At 42.3% G+C, this 22,218-nt stretch overlaps 1 protein-coding gene across 10 annotated transcripts in view; it reads left to right on the top strand.

Annotated features, from left to right (window-relative positions):
* Positions 1 to 22,218, top strand: part of LOC132403025 (1-phosphatidylinositol 4,5-bisphosphate phosphodiesterase beta-1) — a 1,013,243-nt gene that overhangs the window by 791,781 nt on the left and 199,244 nt on the right. For all 10 annotated transcript variants that reach the window (XR_009515160.1, XR_009515161.1, XR_009515162.1 and 7 more), the window contains 2 exons: positions 17,302 to 17,424; positions 20,145 to 20,215. Coding sequence is in view for 7 of the 10 variants with exons in the window: in XM_059986239.1 (XP_059842222.1) it covers positions 17,302 to 17,424; positions 20,145 to 20,215 (194 nt within the window). In the remaining 3 variants the exon portion in view is untranslated. The remainder of the gene's footprint in view (positions 1 to 17,301; positions 17,425 to 20,144; positions 20,216 to 22,218) is intronic.

The raw sequence follows: 22,218 nt of genomic DNA, 5'->3' as shown, positions 1-22,218 counted from the left end.
GTTTTAATCTCTCAAAGGAATTTTGAGCAATTGCAACACTGCACGCATTATCTCTGAGGCCACCTCTGTCAGGATCCCAACTTCTAACCGTCTGGCCACAAACCTTTATCAGCCTGGACCAACATGTTCTCTAGTGACTATTTTTCATTCTTCCATATTATTGTTTGGTATTCAGCATTTGGTCTCCTGTTGTAAAGACCTGTTTAATTCCTCTGTCACTCCTTCATGTCCATTACTCTTTCCCCAGTCTCAGTCTCTTAAGTTTATAGCAAGTCATGAAGAAGGCTAACAGAATGTTATTGTCTATTGCATGAGGAACTGGACAGTCGTAAAGCACTACAGTACTGAAACAGGCCCGTTTATAGTCAGTGCCAATCTGTTACTCTGCCTAGGCCCACACCTGGACCATAGCCCTCCATGCCCCTCCCAACCATGTACTCATCCAAGCTCCCCTCAACTGTTGCAATTGAACCTGCATCGCCAAGTTCTGCTGGCAGATTTTTCCACTCTTGTATCACCACCTGAGTGAAGTAGTTTCCCCTTAAATATTTGACCTTTCACCCTTAAACTCCTATATGGCTTCTAGTTCTAGTCTCACCCAACACCACTGGAAAAAGCCTGTTGTATTTACCCTATCTGTACCCATCATAATTTTTTATACTATCAAATTTCCTCTCATCTCCTTCGCTCTAGGTAATAAAGTTCTTACCTGTTCAACCTTTCTCTATAACTCAAGTCCCGGCAACATACTTGTAAATTTTCTCTGTACTCTGTCAATCTTATTGATATAATTTCTTATAGGTAGGTGACTAAAAGTGCACACGATATTCCAAAATTGGCCTCACCGTTGTCTTGTACAAGGTCGACATAACTGTGGGAGAAAAATGAGGCTGGTGATGAGGAATCACAATCCTATCACCTGTATTCTATATCTGATATATGAAGGCCAATGTGCCATCTTTGCAACTATCTGCCCATGACACAAATATCAAGAAATTTTGGATCTGCATTCCCAGATTCATTTGTTCTGCTGCACTCTGTGGTGTCCTATGCTTCACTGTGTAAGTCCTAAGGGCAATGAATATTTTTTAATGCAGAGGTAGAAAGTAATTAGAGGATTGAATGTTTTGCAGTTTTGGCTACAGTCAGAACAGCCACAGTTGCAGTAAATGATTGAGCAGATCGGAGGTTCAGAGTGCTCTATCCCTCACTTCTAATGTGTATTTTATATCTGTTAAATAATGCTGATCGCAGCCTGAGAAATATGAATAATGTTGTCATCAAAGTCCCTTGAACATTGTGGTAATGAATGAAGCGTTTCCTTGTCAAAACATTTACATTAATGTATTTCCCTCCCTGACGAGCTGAGCAAATCATTCTGAACCACAGCGGAACAATACACCCTGGTAGCTCTCAACACGTTGTGGTTTCTCATCACCAGCCTCACTTCTCTCCCAAGGTGCTGCAGATTCAGCAGTACACTTCCACATAAACACAAGAGTTACTGCAGGTGCTGGAAATCTTGAGCCACGCACAGAAAGTGGTGAAGGTCAGGCAGCGTCGATGGAGAGGAATAAACAGTCAACGTTTTGGGCATAGATGACTCTTCAACAGGACCGGCAAGGAAGGAAGAAGAAGTACCCCTTCCCCCCCCCCCCCCCCACCTTCTGAGTCTGGTTTCATCCCCCTTCCTTCCATTCCGGGCTTGATGATGGGTCTCGGGCCGAAACGTCGATTGGTTATTCCCCTCCATAGATGCAGCCTGCCGTGCTGAGTTCTTCCAGCATTCTGTGTCTTATACACATCCACGTGTTCATTTTCACCTTATTTTTATGCTTGTTCCAAAAATTGAATGTTCTTTTTGCACATCCATACTTGTTCCTCAAACGATGCTCTGTATGTAGGATACAGAACAGGCCCTCCGGGCCAGAGCGCCTGTACAAACTAATTAAGCAAATGTGTCTAATTAAGCAAATCCCTTCTGCCTGCACGTGGTCCATATCCTCCCATTCTTGGCATATTCACATGCTGATACAGGTACCCACACTCTGTGTGTAAAAACTAAACCAGCCCTGCACATCTCTTTTGAACTTCTCGCTTTTAACTTAAATGTATGGCCTCTGGTACTAGACTTCTCAGCCCCGGGCAGAAAGGTAACAACTCCCTACTCTGTCCATACCCGTCATCATTTTATAAATTTCTATCAGATCTCCCATCAGTCTCTGCTGCTCCAGAGAAAGCAATCTGAGATTACCCATCTTCGAGAAGGCATATGCTTCACAATGTGGTTTTCTCCTCTGTGTCTTCTCGAAAGCCTCCACATCCTCCCTATAACTTGAGTGACCAGAACTGATTGCAATACTCCAGACGTGGTCTAACTGGAGTTTTATAAAGCTGCAGTGTAACTTCCTGACTCTTGAACTGTGTCTTGAACAATAAAGATAAATATGTCATAAGCCTTCTTTATCACCCTATCGCCTTGTGCAAACATGTTCAGGGAGCAATGAATTTAGACTCCAAGATCCCTCTGTATATCAATCTCCTCTGTATTTCTCTCTGTATATCAATCTCCCCCTCAGTATATCCCTCTTTATATCAATCTCCCTCAGTATATCCCTCTGTATATCAATCTCCCCTCACAATATCCCTCTGTATATCAATCTTCCTCACAATATCCCTCTGTATATCAAACTCCCCTTAATATATCTCTCTGTATATCAATCTCCCTCAGTATATCCCTCTGTATATCAATCTCCCCTCACAATATCCCTCTGTATATCAATCTCCCCTTAATATATCTCTCTGTATATCAATCTTCCTCAGTATATCCCTCTGTATATCAATCTCCCCTCACAATATCCCTCTGTATATCAATCTCCCCTCACAATATCCCTCTGTATATCAATCTCCCCTTAATATATCTCTCTGTATATCAATCTCCCTCAGTATATCCCTCTGTATATCAATCTCCCCTCACAATATCCCTCTGTATATCAATCTCCCCTCACAATATCCCTCTGTATATCAATCTCCCCTCACAATATCCCTCTGTATATCAATCTCCCCTCACAATATCCCTCTGTATATCAATCTCCCCTCACAATATCCCTCTGTATATCAATCTCCCCTCACAATATCCCTCTGTATATCAATCTCCCCTCACAATATCCCTCTGTATATCAATCTCCCCTCACAATATCCCTCTGTATATCAATCTCCCCCCACAATATCCCTCTGTATATTAATCTCCCCTCACAATATCCCTCTATATCAATCTCCCCTTAATATATCTCTGTATATCAATCTCCCCTCACAATATCCCTCTGTATATCAATCTCCCCTCACAATATCCCTCTGTATATCAATCTCCCCTCACAATATCCCTCTGTATATCAATCTCCCCCCACAATATCCCTCTGTATATCAATCTCCCCTCACAATATCCCTCTGTATATCAATCTCCCCTCACAATATCCCTCTGTATATCAATCTCCCCTCACAATATCCCTCTGTATATCAATCTCCCCCACAATATCCCTCTGTATATCAATCTCCCCCCACAATATCCCTCTGTATATCAATCTCCCCTCACAATATCCCTCTGTATATCAATCTCCCCTTAATATATCTCTCTGTATATCAATCTCCCCTCACAATATCCCTCTGTATATCAATCTCCCCTCACAATATCCCTCTGTATATCAATCTCCCCCCAGCATTTCCCTCTGTGCCATAACCTGCTTTCACCTTCACACTGCACCCCAACCAGCCACGTGGTCCACAGGGCTTTAATTGGTCTCTGATTCTCGTCTCAGTATCTTATAAACCATCAAGCTATTTACTAAAGATGGAGGTCAGTTTCTGTTGTGGAAGTGATTGTGAGTGAGGGTCAGTGGGCTCCTCTTTTCACTTTGTGTGACTACATGGTGAATGGACCCCGCTGGACGATTTTAACAAAATGATGAGTATGTTTTTAGCAAGTGTTACTGGGCTTAGTTTGTGAATCTCTGCACTAGCAATGTCCCATTTCTGATCACACCGTGTGCTCGTGGATCACAGAATTGACTCCTGTAAGCTTCCTGGTGCTCAATAATTCATTAACTTCTGTGATACCAAACCAAACTTATCAAAAATTAAGAACAAATCTTTTACTGTATATGAAGCCCCGTTTTGTAGCACTTTTCTGAAGAAAAAACACTGAACAGTATCTTGGCCAATGTTTATCCCTGAATCCATATCCCTAAAACTGATCATTCAGTAATCCATAGAGTTATATAGTCATGGGGTACAGAAACAGTCCTTTCACCCCATCATGTCCATCGAACTATCAAATCCAATCACTCTGGTAGCACTTGGTCCTGAACCTTTTAGGCCTTGTAGTTTGTGAAATTAGCTGTCAGATTAAAATGCATTGGCTGAAAAACACTGGGATGACACTTCTTAGAAAAGAGAAAGACATTGAATTAAGGCAAGTCTTGTGCTCTTTTCCAGTTCACAAAACATTTCCCACACTGGATGATTTTTATTAACAGCAATAAGCATCATCAATGCAAGGTTATTAATTGTGTTCCTACAGTTAGGTTTCTTTAACAATGCAATAAAAATAGGTCTGACACTGCAGAAGGTTGTTACTGTGTGATTGCCATTATTTGGTCTGTGCTGCCACCAAGTGGTCAGCTGCAATAGTACAATAATAAAACAACATGTTCATTTGAGGCACAAGAGAGACTGCAGATGCTGGTGATCTGGGGAAATACACAAAACGCTGGAAGAACTCAGCAGGTCAGGCAGCATCTATGAAGAGAAGTGGACAGTTGGCATTCTGGGCAGAGACCCTTCATCAGGACTGGAAAGAAAGAGGAGAGTTAGCTTCTCTGAAAGGGTTTTGGGAGGCATGGAGCAAGACTGAGCAGGTGACATGTAGATCCATCTGAGAGGGAGGGTAGACAAGTGAGAAAAGGGGAGAGCGGGACTTATGTAAGAAGTTGGAAGGTGATAGGTATAAGTGACAGAGAGCTAAAGAAGATAGAATCTGACAGAAAAAGAAAGAGGGAGGAAATGGGGTACCAGAGAGAGGGGAATGTTGGTTGATGGACTGATTGAGACGGTAAGGGAAGGATAAGAGAAAAGATGATGGGACAGTGAGATAAAGGAAAACAAAAGGGGGAGTTATGGAGAGGAATGGTTACCAGAAGGTAGAGAGGTCAACGTTCATGCCATCAGATTGGAGATTACTGAGGCAGAATATGTGGTGTTAGTTTGTGTCTCGTCTCCATTTGGCAGCAGACATAGTGGTGTGGAAATGGGAAGTAGCTGGACTGGATCCTTCTTTCCAGTCCTGTTGAAGTGTCTCAACCTGAGCATTGATTCCGTTTCCCTACATAGATGTTGCCAGCCCCATTGTGTTTCTCCAGCACTTTGTAAATCTTTCCAGCTTCAGGCTGTTACAACTGTAGATCTGACATTTTTCATATTCCTCTTCTATTTCACTTAGTATCAGTTTCATGTCTCAGTTTTTTTGATTTGTTAAGACGTTGCCATTTTCTTTATTCGTGATAAATTTTTGTTTGTTTTGATCCTTGGGGCTAGAGGGCTCCAGTAACTAACCCAACTTAGATTGGCAGATATTATGGACCCTTGTATGTGATTCCTATCAATATTCCAACACATTTAATTTTGCTGTTTTAGAAGTGAATAACTTTTCCAGTGATCCTGTTGAGTTTCTAGGGAGCACAGGGAACGGGCCCTGGTGATTTTAAAGCAAGTGCCAGAAGCAGGACTTGTTAGTTTAAAGGGAGCATAGGAGCTCGAGCCCTGATGACTCAAATGCCAAACAATGAGACAGCACATAATTGGAGTTCTGCTGTAGTTTAACTTAACTCTTGCTTATCAGCCTCAGGTTCATAATCTCTTGCCTAATAAAATATTTCAGTTCTGAGATTTTTAATTCATCCTGGCTTTTTAAGAGCAAGTGATTGATTTTCCCGTTACCCTTTGTGTTGGAATGTGCTTCCCACTACTCTCAAGGACAGCTTCTACCCTGCTGTAAAAGACCATTGACCAGAATCCCAGTACAAATGCTTGACCTGTCAATCTCTTTCACCATTGCCTTGCACCTTATTGACTCTCCACTGCGCTTTCTATGTAACTGTAACACTTTATTCTGCACTCTATTATTGTTTTCCTTCTACTACCTCTGTGTACTGATGTGCTAAAGTGATCTGTGTGGATGACATGCAGAAAGCAAAATTTTCACTGCACCTTACTGCATGAGGCAAAAATAAACTAGTTGACTAGTTTACCAATTTCTGACACCAACCTGGCACAGTACAATTCTAACTGTAAGGTTATGTACTTTGCGTCAGAAGCCTCCCATAATGGAAATAAATTTAGCCACAATTTAACCAGACGAATTCTTCATTCATTCAAAAAATCTTGGTTTTTTGGACTCATTGTGCCCTCAAAATTTTAGCCCCTCCACGAACATAACTTGGAGCACCAGCTGAAGAGGCAGGTGCGTGCATCAACGGACGCTGTCAGTGTGAAGGACACTGGTAATTCAGTTCCTCCCCTGTTCTGAGATGTCAGTTCTGCTTGAGGCTTTCAGCATAGTTTAAAGCTGACCTGCTTGGAGAGGAGCAGGAAACTTGAGTGTTTATTGTCCCCGGGTTTCATAGAGTTAGAGAATTGTTATGGTACTGGAGGCTATTCAGCCCATCAAGTTTGTGCCAGCTCCTGCTATTTCACTCATGTCTGCACCATTCCACCTGTCCTTCTCTATAAACCTGCATTTTTTCGCAAGTGCTTGTCCAACTCCCACTTGACACTGCTGAACAATTCTATTTCCACCATCTCTACATGTGGTGAATTCTAGACCTTAACTCTTCTCCACAAAGTAGGAGAATTCTTTGGGACTGGGAAATCTTTCTCCTGGATATATGCAGCCTCTGGCTGACTGTGCCTTTCTCCCTTCTCCTTCCTCTAGCTCCTTAAAGCAAGCTCCTAGAATGGCCATACTGCATTCCAGGAGGACAGTCTCATATAGTGTGGGTACAGGCCCTTCTGCCCAATTTGTCCATGCTGTGGGAGATGCCTATAAATACTAATTCCATTTTCCTGCATTTAGCCCATTTCCTCTTTTCCTTTCGTATTCCATATCTGTACAGATACTTTTTAAATGCTGTGATTGTAATTGCCTCCACTATCCCCTAGAGCATCACATTCCAATATTCTCCCGTCTGCGCGGAAAGATTTGCCAGTCCTGCTGTGCGTTCATTGTCGGCTGCACGTGGCTGCAACACAGCCATTGCCTAGTTCAGTGCATAGAGCTCCAGGCCTCCCTCAGAGTCAGGCACAATGTCGATAAGTGAACAAGTGCCTGTGAATGTGAAGGCAGCCAGCAACGCCACATCACCAATCTCTCAGTGTCACCACTCTCACCTGGCCACGTGACACCTCTAAAGTATCCGAAAGGATAAAGTCACAAGGCTGTGGTTGTGCTCGGTGGCATTTGGGGACAAGTGAGGGATGTAATCCTGACATCTAAAGCTTTTAAGTGGGAGGAGATTACGCGATGAGAGATAAGTGGCATGTGAGTAGGAGAACTGCATGATGAAGACATGAATATATTTTGTTGTCCACACACCATGTAGTGAGTAGCATTTGCAATCATAGCAAAATCATGTGTTCCTGCCACTGTCTGTAAGCAGTTTTTATGTTCTCCCCGTGACCGTGTGGGTTTCCTCTGGGTGCTCTGGTTTCCTCCCACAGTCCAAAGACGTACTGATTGGGGGGTTGATTGGTCATTGTAGATTGACCCATCATTAGGCTAGAATTAAATCAGGGGTTGCTGGGTGGCATGGCTCGAAGGGCCGAAAGGCCTGTTCTGTGTCTCATTAAATACACAGATGTGATCTCTCTACCTCTGGAAAGGGAGAATGGAATCTAGTTGGCTGTTCCTGAAGAGAGAGCATTGGTGGAAATAAAAAAGGTGAGATGTTGCAAATATCTCTAATCCCAGCCTGGAGAAAAGACAAGGGTAAAAGGTTAATAGCCACTGCAAAAGCCACACAGAGAGGAATCTGGGTGGCGTTAGTGTCAGCTGCAGAAAAGACCCCGTTCCTCTGATGCCATTCTGACAAGGAGTTGTTGCTGAGGTTCACATCGGAATACGGTTTCCCGGACGTTGTCGGGAGCGTTGTTGCTGAGAGCTCCTGTGTTCCTTCCAATCACCCTTCTTTCTTGCGTCATCCTCAGCTCGCTGTGCTCTGGTTGAAGGAGCGAGGAGCTGAAGCCAAGGGGGTCTGTGCAGACGCCCTGAGATCAGTAGATTGCTGTGAATTCACAGAATCCCACTCTCTGGCACACCAGCACAGTGTGAAGTAACAGTAAAAAGCACACACTTGACTGGTTTACTGACATCTGCAAGAACTAAAGCAGCAGCTTAACTGAACCTGGATACTGAACCTTTCAATGAACAGAGGCAAGATCTTTGTTATTCAGCCCATTCAGTCCAGGGATAAAGAATGCTGCATTCTTTAAAACTCTTTTGTGCGTACATTGACATTTTAAGTCACTTAAATTGTTTTATTGTTCACTTTCTTATTTGAAAAATGAATATTTTTAATTTTTTAAGATTTATGACATTCCTCGCAGTTTACAGATTCTGTATGTCCAGCAGAGTGGCAAAACGTAGGAAGCTTTGACAGATAGCAAAGCCAGACTAGTTTTCAAATGAGTTGTGTTGGTAGAGCTTGCCAGAAGCTTTTGCACCACCACTTTGTTGTTTGAGGCCTCAAGTAGTATCAGCTTAATGATTTGTGGTAAATGCAGAATATTGGGGAATCGAGCAGGAAGTGTGTTCAGCGAGCCCAGTTCAGGACTATCCAGACCAAGGGTCTGGGTCTCACCAAGGTCGCATTTCTCATCAGAGGTTCTAAAATTGCAGTTTTCTACGGTGCATTGAGCTCAGGACTCTGTACATGCCGATGAAATTGGGTCAATATTATAACAAACCTCTGGCACTCTTCAAGTCTAGTAGCTGAGAAGCGGGGCATATAGCCTATGAAAGTGACTTATTTTACCCGAACAAAGACAGGAATCAAGCGTTGTTAGTCTTGTCACAGACTTGGAAGTGACACATGCACCTTGTGAGATTACACAAGGCCTAGGGAGCAGTCATATCAACCAAAGCAACAATACAGGTTACTTTACCAGCTAACACACACAAAATGCTGGTGGAACACAGCAGGCCAGGCAGCATCTATAGGGAGAAGCACTGTCGACGTTTCAGGCCGAGACCCTTCGTCAGGACTAACTGAACGGAAAGATACTTAGTCGACAGTGCTTCTCCTTATAGATGCTGCCTGCCCTGCTGTGTTCCACCAGCATTTTGTGTGTTTTGTTTGAATTTCCAGCATCTGCAGATTTCCTCGTGTTTTCTTTACCAGCTATTTAAAATTGTGAGTATTTGATACTATATGGTATTTTGTCCGCTAGCGTTACTAATTTCAGTCACCTATATTTTGAAGGATGGGTATTCTGGACTTTCAAGTGGGTGCATGATCTGATCTTTTCATAAACCCTTTGAACAGAACACTGAGGTTAGTAATGTACAATGATGCTCGGCCAATGTTTAATTCAAGGGAAGTATCCAAGAGACTTCAAAAACTTGACTTAAGGCAGATCACAGAAGCTCATGGAGAAATGGTAACATCTCCACAATGGTTCCCTTCCCGCACTCCAAGCAAGAAGGAGACCAAGGAAGGGAAGGACTTGAAAGTTCAAAAGTTCAAAGTAAATTTATTATCAAAGTACATTTATCTCACAATGCACATTCATTTTCTTGCAGGCATACTCAATAAATCCATAATGAATAATAGAATCAGTGAAAGACGGCACCAACTTGGGCACCAGCAAGTGTGCAAATACAAAAAGAAATGTATAGTAATAATAAATTAATAAGCAATAAATATTGAGAACAAGAGATGCAGAGTTCTTCAAAGTGACTCCATAGGTTGTGGGAACATTTCAGAGATGGGGCAAGTGAAGTTGAGTGAAGTTATCCCCTTCAGTTCAAGAGCCTGATGACTGAAGGGTAATAACTGTTCCTGAATCTGGAGGTGTGAGCCCTGAGACTCCTGTACCTTCTCCTGATGGCAGCAGCAAGAAGAAAGCATGGCCTGCATGGTGAGGATCTCCAATGATGGATGATGCTTTCCTGCAGCAACGCTTCATGTAGATGTACTCAATGGTGGGGAGGGATTTACTCCCACTACCTTTTGTAGGATTTTCTATTCATAGAAACATAGAAAACCTACAGCACAATACAGGCCCTTTGGCCCACAATGCTGTGCTGAACATGTACATACTTTAGAAGTTGCCTAGGGTTACCCATAGCCCTCTACTTTTCAAAGCTCCATGTACCTATCCAGGAGTCTCTTAAAAGACCCTATTGTATCTGCCTCCACCACCATAGCCGACAGCCCATTCCACACACTCACCACTCTCTGCGTAAAATACTTACCCTGACATCTCCTCTGTACCTACTTCAAAGCACCTTTAAACTGTGCCCTCTTGGGTTAGCCATTTCAGTCCTGGCAAAAAGTCTCTGACTATCCACATGATCAATGCTCTCTCGTCATCTTATACACCTCTATCAGGTCACCTCTCATCTTCCGTTGCTCCAAGGAGAAAAGGCCGAGTTCACTCAACCTGTTTTCATTAGGTGTGCTCCTCAATCCAGGCAACATCCTTGTAAGTCTCCTCTGCACCCTTTCTATGGTTTCCACATACTTCCTGTAGTGAGGTGACCAGAACTGAGCAGCGGTCTGACCAGGATCCTATATAGCTGTAACATTACCTCTCGGCTCCTAAATTCAATCCCACGATTGATGAAGGCCAATACACCGTATACTTTCTTAACCACAGAGTCAACCTACAGCACAATACAGGCCCTCACAGCAGCATTGAGTGTCCCATAGACTCGAACCCCAAGATCCCTCTGATCCTCCATACTGCCAACAGTCTTACCATTAATACTATATTCTGCCATCATCTTTGACCTACCAAAATTAACCACCTCCCACTTATCTGGGTTGAATTCTATCTGCCACTTCTCAGCCCAGTATTGCATCTATTGATATCCTGCTGTAAACTCTGACAGCCCTCCCCACTATTCACAACATCCCCAACCTTTGTGTTATCAGCAAATTTACTAACCCATCCGTCCACTTCCTCATCCAGGTCATTTATTAAAATCACAAAGAGAAGGGATCCCAGAACAGATCCCTGAGGCACTCCACTGGTCACCGATCTCCATGCAGAATATGACCCGTCTACAACCACTCTTTACCTTCTGTGGGCAAGCCAGTTCTGGATCCACAAAGCAAGGACACCTTGGATCCCATGCCTCCTTACTTTCTCAATAAGCCTTGCATGAGGCACCTTATCAAATATCTTGCTGAAATCCATATACACTACATCTACTCTTCCTTCATCAATGTGTTTAGTCACATCCTCAAAAATTTCAATCAGACTCATAAAACATGAACTGCCTTTGACTAAGCCATGCTGACTATTCCAAATCATATTAGGCCTCTCCAGATGTTCATAAATCTGCCTCTCAGGATGTTCTCCATCAACTTACCAACCACTGAAGTAAGAATCACTGGTCTATAATTTCCTGGTCTATCTCTGCTCCCTTTCTTGAATAAGAGAACAACATCTGCAACCCTCCAATCTTCCAGAACCTCTCCCACCCCATTGATGATGCAAAGATCATTGCCAAAGACTCAACAATCTCCTACCTCGCCTCCCATAGTTGCCTGGGGTACACCTCATCCGGTCCCGGAGACCTATCCAACCTGATGCTTTCCAAAATCTCCAGCACATCCTCTTTTTTAATGTCTATATGCTCAGGCTTTTCAATCCACTGTAAGTCATCCCTACAATCACCAAATCCTTTTCTGTAGTGAATACTGAAGCAAAACATTCATGAAGTATCTCTGTTATCTCTTTTAGTTCCACACATACTTTTCCACTGTCACAAATGATTGATCCTTTTCTCTCATCTTATCCTCGTGCTCTTCATACACTTGTAGAATGCCTTGAGGTTTTCCTTAATCCTGTTCGCCAAGGCCTTCTCATGGCCCCTTCTGGCTCTCCTAATTTCATTCTTAAGCTCCTTCCTTCTCACTTTGTAATTTTCTAGATCTCTATCATTACCTAGTTTTTTGAACCTTACGTAAGCTTTTCTTTTCTTCTTGACTAGATTTTCAACAGCTTTTATACACCACAGATCCTGCACCCTACCATCCGTTCCCTGTCTCATTGGAATGTACCTATGCAGAACACCACACAAATATCCCTTGAACATTTGCCACATTTCTGCCATATATTTCCCTGAAAACATCTGTTTCCAATTTCTGCTTCCAAGTTCCTGCCTGATAACTTCATATTTCCCCTTACTCCAATTAAATGCTTTCTTAACTTGTCTGTTCCTATCTATGTTAAAGCAGATAGAATTGTGATCACTATCTCCAAAATGCTCTCCCACTGAGAGACCTGACCCTTGACCTCTGGGTTATTTTCCCAATACCAGATCAAGTACAGCCTCTCCTCTTGAAGGCTTATCTACATATTGTGTCAGGAAACCTTCCTGAACACACCTAACAAACTCCACCCCATCTAAACTCCTTGCTCTCGAGAGATGCCTATCAATGTTGGGGAAATTAAAATCTCCCACCATGACAACCCTGTTATCATTACACCTTTCCAGAACCTGTCTTCCTATCTGCTCCTCAATGCCCCTGTTACTATTGGGTGGTCTATAAAAGACACCCAGTAGAGTTATTGACCCCTTCCTATTTCTAACTTTCACCCACAGAGACTCAGTAGACAATCCCTCCATGACCTCCTCCTTTTCTGCAGCTGTGACACTATTTCTGATCAGCAATGCCACTTCCCCATCTCTTTTGCCTCCCTCCCTATCATTTTTGAAACATCTAAAGCCTGGCACTCTAAGTAACCATCCCTGCCCCGGAGCCATCCAAGTATCTGTAATGGCCACAACGTCATAGCTCCAAGTACTGATCCATGCTCTAAGCTCATCCGCTTTGTTCAAGATGCTTCTTGCATTAAAATAGACACATCTCAAACCATCAGTCTGAACACATCCCTTCTCTATCACCTGTCTATTCCCCCTCTTGCACTGTCTCCAAGCTTTCTCTATATGTTAGCCAACTGCACGTTCCTCCACTTCTTCAATAACTTCCAGTTCCCCAGTCCTGACCACTTCATTTTCACCATGGATGTCCTATCCTTACACACTTCAATTCCCCATCAAGAAGGCCTCAAAGCCCTCCGCCACTTTCTTGACAACAGACCTCACCAGTTCCCCAACACCACCATACTCCTCCGATTGGCGGAACTGGTACTCACACTTAATAACTTCTCTTTTGGCTCTTCCCACTTTCTTCAGACCACATTTCTCAAATTTGTCAAATTTGTCAATTTGTCATTTGTCAAATATTGTAGCTATGGGCACTCGCATGTGCCCCAGCTATGCCTGCCTCTTCGTGGGTTATGTGGAACAGTCTATGCTCCAAACCTATACTAGTACTGCCCCCCACCTTTTCCTTCGCTACATTGACAACTACATTGATATTGCTTCCTGCACCCATGCTGAGCTCGTCAATTTCATCGACTTTGCCTGCAACTTCCACCCAGCCCTCAAATTCACTTTGCACTTTCCTCCGTCTCTTCAGTTCAGTTCCCATGCCCCAGCAATTCTAGTGTAAACTCTCCCTTAGCAAACCTCCCCGCCAGGATATTGGTCCCCCTGGGATTCAAGTTCAACCCTTTTGTACAAGTCATGCCTGCCCTAAAAGAGGTCCCAATGATCCAGAAATCTGAATCCCTGCCCCCTGCTGCAAACCCTCAGCCACGCATTTATCCTCCACCTTACTCTATTCCTATACTCACTGTTGTGAGGCATAGACGGTAATCTGGAGATGACTACCTTTGTGGTCCTGCTTCTCAACTTCCTGTCGTCTGTTTTCAGGACCTCCTGAAGGGCAAGGGCAATGGATTTTCCAAACCAGATTGTAATGCAGCCAGTCAATATGCTCTCCACCGCACATCTATCAAATATTGTCAAAGCTTTAGATGTTATTCAGATTCAGTTTATTGTCATTTAGAAACCACAAATGCAATGCAGTTAAAAAATGAGACAACATCCCTCCAGAATGATATCACAAAAGCACATGACAAAACAGACTACACCAGAAAATCCACATAACGTTTGGCAATCCCCAATCCAGAGTTTGGAGAGGCTGCTGCGTATTAATATCGCGCTACCATCTTAGCGCTTTCCCCAGAAAGGAGCTCCAATCCCACCAGACAAAACAAGACCAAAAACTAAAGCTACAAGACCTGCACAAAACCACATAGTTACAACAGTGCAAACAATAGCATAATTGATAAAAAAAAAACAGACCATGGGCACAGCAAAAATAGTCCAAAGATGTTAAAAGACTATAAGTTCAAAAGAAACCACCACACAGTTTCCACAAATCCTCAGGGTCTGGATAAACTCGTCATCCCACACAGGCAGCATAACGGAATACCCCCCGCTATGGACTTCCACGGCGCCGCCCGACTCAGCCTCGCAGACGCAGCACACAGTGAAAGCGCTCCGACCGCATCGGACTCTGAGTGCGTTGAACCTCCAAGCCTCCGACCATCCCCTCTGGCACAGCTTCTCTGAGCACCATCCTCTGCCGAGCGTATTAAGACGCCCCCGCCAATGGCCATCAGCAACGTGACCCCAAGGACTGGGGGCCTGTTCTTCCCAGCAGAGACCCGGACCTCACAGCAGCAGCAGCAACGAAGAAGGTCTTCCTGGAGATTTCCAGATGTTCCTCCTTGCTCCCACGTCCATTTTTCATCCAATTATGATTGCACACGGCACCCCGATTCAAAAGTAGCAGATAATCAGCTCTGGAGTGGCCACTGCAAGCTGCATCACGCCGCCATCTTGGATTCAATGGTTTTGCAACAGGATTAACAGTTATGTCAAATCTTCGCAAACTCCTAAGGAAGTAACAGTGTTGTCCTGTTCCCTTTGTAATTGCACTGACGTGCTGGGCCCAGGGCAGGTCCTCTGAGATGGTGACACCCAGGAATTTAAAGTTGCTGACCCTCTCCATTTCTGATCTTCTGATGAGGACTGGCTTGAAGACCTCTGGTGCCCTCCCCGTAAAGTCAATATCAGCTCCTTGGTCTTTCTGGCATTGAGTAAGAGGTTGTTGTTGTGGCACCACTCAACCAGATTTTTCAATCTCCCTCCTGATGGTTAAGGGGCAGTAACTGTTCCCGAACCTGGTGGTTTGAGTCCAGAGGTTCCTGTACCTTCTTCCTGATGGCAGCATTGAGAAGAGAGCATGGCCTGGATGGTTGGGGGTCCTTGATGATGGATGCTACTTTTTGTAGGCTTTTCTGTTCAAATATCACATGATCAGTTCCCCAGAAAATGTTTCACCATATTTGGAGATCAGAAATGCACAAAAAAGTGCTAAAATAAGAACCTGGCTTAATTATGAATGACTACTCATAATAGCCTCCCGTCTGTCAATTTTCTGCAAGGAACAATTTGCTGTTTGGTTGAGAACATTACCCTTCGTTTATGTTGTGACTGACTGTTACACACTATCCTTGGTGTGACATGGTCAGACTGTAAACAGTATTTCTCTATGGTCTTCCATGGTTGTGTATTCTGTGCCTTGATTAATGAACGCAAGCATCCCATATTCCTTCTTAACCATCCTTTCCTACCAGTGTTACCATCCCTAGTGATCTTCAAACTTGTACATCAAGGTCTCTCACTTCCTCAGTACTCTCTGGGATTCTACCATTCATTGAGTCTGTCCTACCGTTACCTGACTTCCACGAAATGCATCATGTTGCATTGATGTGTATTAAGTTTTATCTGCCATTGCTGTACCCAATTTACCAACAGTTCAATTACTGAAAATTACATTCAAATTATTGATCTATATGACAAACAGCAAGGGTCCCTGCACAGAATCCTGTGGTACATCGCTGGTCAAAGGCTTACAATCACATTCAGAGCACTAAATTATCACCCTCCATCTCCTATTATCAAGTAAATTGATAATAAATCCAGTCATGTTAATTATAAGCTCAAAAATACTATATTTGTATGCATTAAATCTGACTACAGCCTCTCCTTGAATGATTCATTGCTGCTTCTCTGTATGCTATACCCAGAACAGAACAGTGCCAGTTCCCTCCGACACAAGCATTATCTGAATAGATGGTCAATACAGCGTTCTCTATTTTTCAATCACTAATAACTTGGTTTTCATTAAGAAGCATTGATCGTCTTATCTGTAATGTGTTAAAGGCTGTGTTTACGCACACAGACGCGTTCATACATTAAAATTTCAGGAGCTTATCTTTGAGGCCTTTGTGATTGTGTTCCTCCAAAGCTTCGAAGAAATATCCTTCAGATCTTGTTGCTGAAAACCAAGTTATCAGTGCTTGAAGTACAGAAAAGACAAGAAACAGAGAGCAGGTCGTGCTTGATCTGAGTTGCAAGGTGTTTACATGGATGTAACTAGGACTATAGGGAAAGGTTGGCCAGTTTAGGTCTTTGTTCCTTGAACTGTAGATGGTGGGGCTAAGAGTGAAAGGGGCCGAAAGCAGGAAATTGGGACTAGTCGGGTGGACTCTGTGATCAGCAAGTACTTGCTGAGCTAAAGGGCTTGTGTTCATGCAGTACTGCTCTATGACCAGTCTCTTAAAATAGAGTTGCTTAGAAATGCATTTTTGCAATAGATGGTGAATCTCTGGACTTTGTTGCTCCAGAGTGTTCTGGAGGATAGATCATCAAGCTGTACACAGATACATTTTCGAAAGATTGGGGGATTGAAGAATGTGAGGAACTAGCTCAGAAGAAGCCATAATCACGTTAAATGGCAGAGCAGGTCTGAGGGGCCTAATGGCTGACTCCTGTTCTATTTCCTTGATTTCTCATGTGTTCTTGTAAAGAGAGTAACTGTGCTAAGGTTTCAGGCTAATGACTTTTCATTGATAAATTAGTGTTTATCATATTCTATTTCAGTCTCCAGTTAGAATCATTATGTAAAAGGCTACATGTAACAGTTTATATCTTAAAGTTTGGTAACTTCTTGTGAGGTCAACTAACATTAAACTTATGTTCTTTTTTCAAATTTGCACACATTTAAAACTTTAATTACTCCATCCTCTGTACAACAGCCTCATCCAACCACGAGGAACCGGATGTAGCCCAGCAGTCCAGCGCAGATGGAGTGGAAAAACCTGTGGAAAAGTCAGGGAAGGAGGTGACGGAGCAGAAGGCAATCGGCAGAAAATCAATAGGTCAGAAAATATGTACTTATTTTCAGAATTGCTCTAGGACAGATTATCTCGTTCTTGATGAATAAACATGCTGCTAATGAGAAGGTTAGGTAGTTAAATGCAAAACACTATATGCTTACCAGCAGGCTTATAACAAACGTAACAGTGCATTACTGGAGAAATCATTGTGGAATTGTCAGAATGGAAGTAGATCTTACAGCTCCTTGAATCTCTTCCTTGGTGGTCAGTTGACCAGTGGGAGTGTGAAGAGAGTCAGCTGAGGCCCAAAACAAAGTTTGGTAGAACAATTCGTAACTGCCCAAGCACACATTGGCATCTCACAGTAAAACTTACAAATCCCACACCCCTCCTTTACATTGCCCTTTGACCTATCCACTGAGGTTACATTGGCCCTAACACTGTTGGCTAACAAAGATCTATTAAATACATCATGAACGTGGACTAATTTTATGTTTTGCTCTGCATTCCTCTAGTAACTTCCTGGAGTATATTTCCTAGAATCACATGGATACTAATCTGTTAGCTTTAAATACATAGACCATTTGATTAAAATGGCAGAGGGAGGAATGTAGTGCAAAGGTTCCATACCAAAGTGAGCCTGGCTTATGTGAGAGCTCATGGACGAAGTGCTCCTGTTTGATGACAAGCTGTTAGACTGAGGGAATTAATTAAAATTTAATTTATTATTATTAACAACTTGAGTTCCATGATGAATTTGTCAATCCAGTCTCCAGGCTAAAACATAAGCATTCCTTGATAAGCTGAAGAGGTCTGTCAGAAAAAGGAGGCATCGATAATCTTTGAAATCAACTCTAAATTCCTTCAAAGAGATGGATGTGCACAGAGGCCAGGGCTGAAAGGGCTCGAGGTTGAGTATGATTTATTGAAGGGAAGCAAAATGACAGGTCTGTTCAGACATTGTTTGATGCCCCAGTCCTAGCAGCATGCCAGTGCTTCCCAGTAGTCACCCTGTTTTCTTACCACTTCCTGTTATCAATCATATTTAATAATAAGGTTGTGTTTATATTGAACCCTCAATGCAGAAAAATGTAGGCAGTTCACACTGATCAAAATAAGACTTCAAGCTGAATAAGGAGATGTTAGAAAAGCAAAAAAAAAACAACTGCAAATGCTGGAAATCTGAAATAGCAGCAGAAAATGCTGGAAGTACTTAGCAGGTCAGGCAGCATTTGTGAAGAAAGAAACCACGTCAACATATTAAATTGAGGACTTTCATCGGTACTGTTCAGTTTTGATCAAGAAATCATCAAACTGAAAGATTACCCACATTTCTTTTTCCATAGATTCTGCCTGACCTGCTTAATATTTCCATCAATTTTATTTTTACTTAAGACAGGGATTCCCATGCCTTTTTATGCCATAGACCCCTACCAATAACCGAGGGCTCCGGGGACCCCAGATTAGGAGCCCATGATTTATGGAGGCATTAGCACAACTACCCAAATGCTTTGGATAGGTTTGAAGAAGTAATTTGAAGGTGGAAAGAGACACAGTGAAGAAGTTCCTAGAATTATGGGCTTTCTTTTATAAAGGAGGTATTGAGAGACAGTAAGCAAATTAGAGGAGTGGCAGATAGAAGGTCAGGAGGAAATTCCAAACATCTTAGAGGAGTGGACACAAAAAACATTTGATAATTTTCAAATGGGTTAGTTATAAGTTAGCAAGCATAGGCTGGCAGGTCCAGAGGACAATCTGAATTACGACACAGGCAGCAGAGCTTTGAACGACTCCTATCTTTTGGAATACTCAAGCCTCAAGATATCAAAGGCATGGTGTGGTGGAGTTTATTGATGGAGGCCTGAGGTAAAAGTGCAGCAGGTAGAAGAGAAACCAATGCAAATTATTCTTTTTTGTCAAATAACTGAGTATGGAAAAAGGAGGGTTCAAACCGGCCAGTAGTGGGGCATTGAGGAGGATGAATTGGTTGATTTTGACAAGGTGGCCAGATTACCTCATACATTTTTATGTCAACTGTCATCATGACATTGATTAGGATTCTTTCAGAACTGTGGCAGGGATGGAAAACAAATTGGAGGGATTCAGTCAAGGAGGTCTAGGTAATATGGACAGCACTTAGGAGTTTACAACACATTAGGACTTTTGGGTGACTGCAGATGGGACAGTCAACTTCTAAGTTTCAAAGTTTGACTTTTTGAGCAAGGCACAATAATAGGTACCATCTAAAAACAACCCTCAGCTTTAGTGAGAACAAAGAGACACATCTCCTGAGATATCCAGTTTCGAAGGCATTGACTGCTTTATCTTGAAATTTCTTTATTTAAAGGGAAATACAGATAGCTGGGATATCATCAAGGAAAATAAAGCAAACCTGAAAATTTCGGTGGACCTACACCAGCCATTCCTCCAAGAAAGAGATGTTCAACTTGTGATTTGAGAGTAAAATTACTGCATGGATATGGAGATCTCAGGGAAAAGAAATTGGCCGCTTCCACATGCTCCTAAATCTTGCTAAAGTTCTTACTAAGGATATTTGCTTAAGTAACCTCTGTTTCATGCAGTCTGTCACCTGAAGTAAGCATCTATGTAATTGCTGCACAACCTGATGAAGCTGTGGAGCAGGTTTAATGTAAACTTAACTCACAATTAGTATATCAACAAACCAAAAATATTAACACAATTCAGTTTGTTTTTGCCTCACTAAAAGTAACGTCCTGTTGAATATTATCAAATGACTGCAGGAGAAGGAGATGCAGAGAGTGAAGATGAAGATGATGATGATGAAGATTCCAAAAAATCTTCAATGGATGAGGTAGGCAATACTGTTAACTCAGCTGTATTACGTTGTGGTATCTGTGCAGTGCTTGATTTCTGGTAAAGCAAGTTCTGCTGAAAGATGAAATTGTTTTTAGGATCCTTACTTTGGAATGGTGTCCAAGTCAAATGATTGGAATCATTTCCAGTTTAGTATATTACTTGAAGCAACACTCTGGGGCATTTCCACACAGGTTCTTTGAAATCAACTTTGCATTCCCTACCTCTAAGCCCAACACTCAAGGCCTTCAGAAATATATTTATACTGATATTTTGGATCACTGCAGCTGTGGTCAATGTACCTTTTTTTTTGCATGAATCATTAAACCAAAAGTTCATCTTCATCTCTCAAGTGAATTTCCAAGATTTCAATTAGCAATTGAAGAAAAAAGAGGCTTGGTGTGACCTTCATTCTTTTTCATTCCAAATCATTTAGAATTAAAGCACTTGGTTGTCTCTGTATTATTTATGTGGGCTTGCATTGCAATAAAAATGGGAAATACTAGAAATAGTTAATTCATACAGGAAACAGTGAGAGTGGAACGAAGTTAATATTTTGGGTCATTTACTTTTCATTGGGATATACAGAAAATACAGTTTAGAAAGATAAAGTTGCATAGAAAAGGCACAGGGATGGAAAAGAACAAGAAGGAAGATCTGTAATTGGGTAGAAATGAAGAGAGATTGAATGACACAAGAGGTAATGCTGCTGGTAGTATGATGAATGAAAAGGCTGCGTTAAGGGGTGGTGTATATAAGGGGGAGACATCTGAAGCTCCAGAGGAGGAATGTGAGAACAAAACTGAATGCTATGCAATCTGAATATAGGAATGGAATGGGCAGGTCACCTGTAATTGTTGAATTCAATGGTGAATTTGGAAAGATGTATCTAGTTTACGTGGAACATGAAATGTCCATCTAGCTTGCTTTGGGTTTCGTTGGAACATTGTTGATAGGCTTCCCCTGTGTAAAGGAGACCAAGTCACGACTATCAATTGCAGTTTGTTGAATTGGAAGCAGTGCAAATGAACAGCTTCTTTACCTGGTAGAAACGTTTGGGTCTTTGGACAATGGGAAGAGAGCAGGTGTCTCTTAGCATCTTCTAAGTTGCATGGAAAGACGCCATAAGAAAGGGCTTAAGACCTGGTCGAACTGGAAAAGTGAACCAGAGTTTTGTGGAGGGAGTAGACTTGTTAAATGCAGAAAGGGATGGGGAAGTTGTGGCTGGTGGTATCATTGTATTGGGTGGGTGGAATATTACGGAGGATGATCCTTTAAAAACGGAGAGTTGCAATTAAACGGCGAAGATATGGTAAACCCCTTCCTGATTCTTAGTGGGACAAGAGAGAATAAGTGTCGTATTGCAAGAAATAGAACAGAAAAAGTTGACATACCCTGTCAACCTCAGCAGAGGAAAAGGGGAGATACTTTGGAAAAGCACTGATATGAAAGATGGAACCATCTGAAAGGAGCAATGAAAATAGGCAAATTGGAAAAATGAAATGGATCATTCCTTAAAGGAAGACTGTGAAGGTGTGAACATGGTCAAGATAGTGTTAGGAGTTCATTGATTTGTAGTAGATATTGGTGAGCAACTTGTCCTGAATTGGAGGAAAGAGCAGAGAAAGAGAGGGGAAAAGCCTGAAATGAATGTCGGAACAGGCTTGCTAACTTACAGTTACCTGTCATTTTAATTCTCCATCTCAATCCCACTCTAACCTCTATATCTTTGGCCTTCTACATTATTCTGACAAACCTGGATATAATGTTTTGTCAAATAATACCTCATTTCAGAAAACCATAGTGCCACCTGCGAAACTCAACTCCTATTTGCAAGTTCCTCAGATAAACCATTTGTTGTTGTCTGCCCTTCACCAATATCTGTCTGCTGACACCATGGTCTCTCCCTGTCTCCACCCAACCACTGACCTTCTGTTCTCTCTGCACCTCCCTATTTTTCTGCAATCTAACACTTATTTTATCCACAACTTTTCCCCAGTT

This window comes from Hypanus sabinus, chromosome 12 (genome assembly GCF_030144855.1).
Source record: "Hypanus sabinus isolate sHypSab1 chromosome 12, sHypSab1.hap1, whole genome shotgun sequence".
Taxonomy (NCBI): Eukaryota; Metazoa; Chordata; class Chondrichthyes; order Myliobatiformes; family Dasyatidae; genus Hypanus; species Hypanus sabinus.
This window is presented reverse-complemented; position numbering and strand designations above follow the sequence as displayed.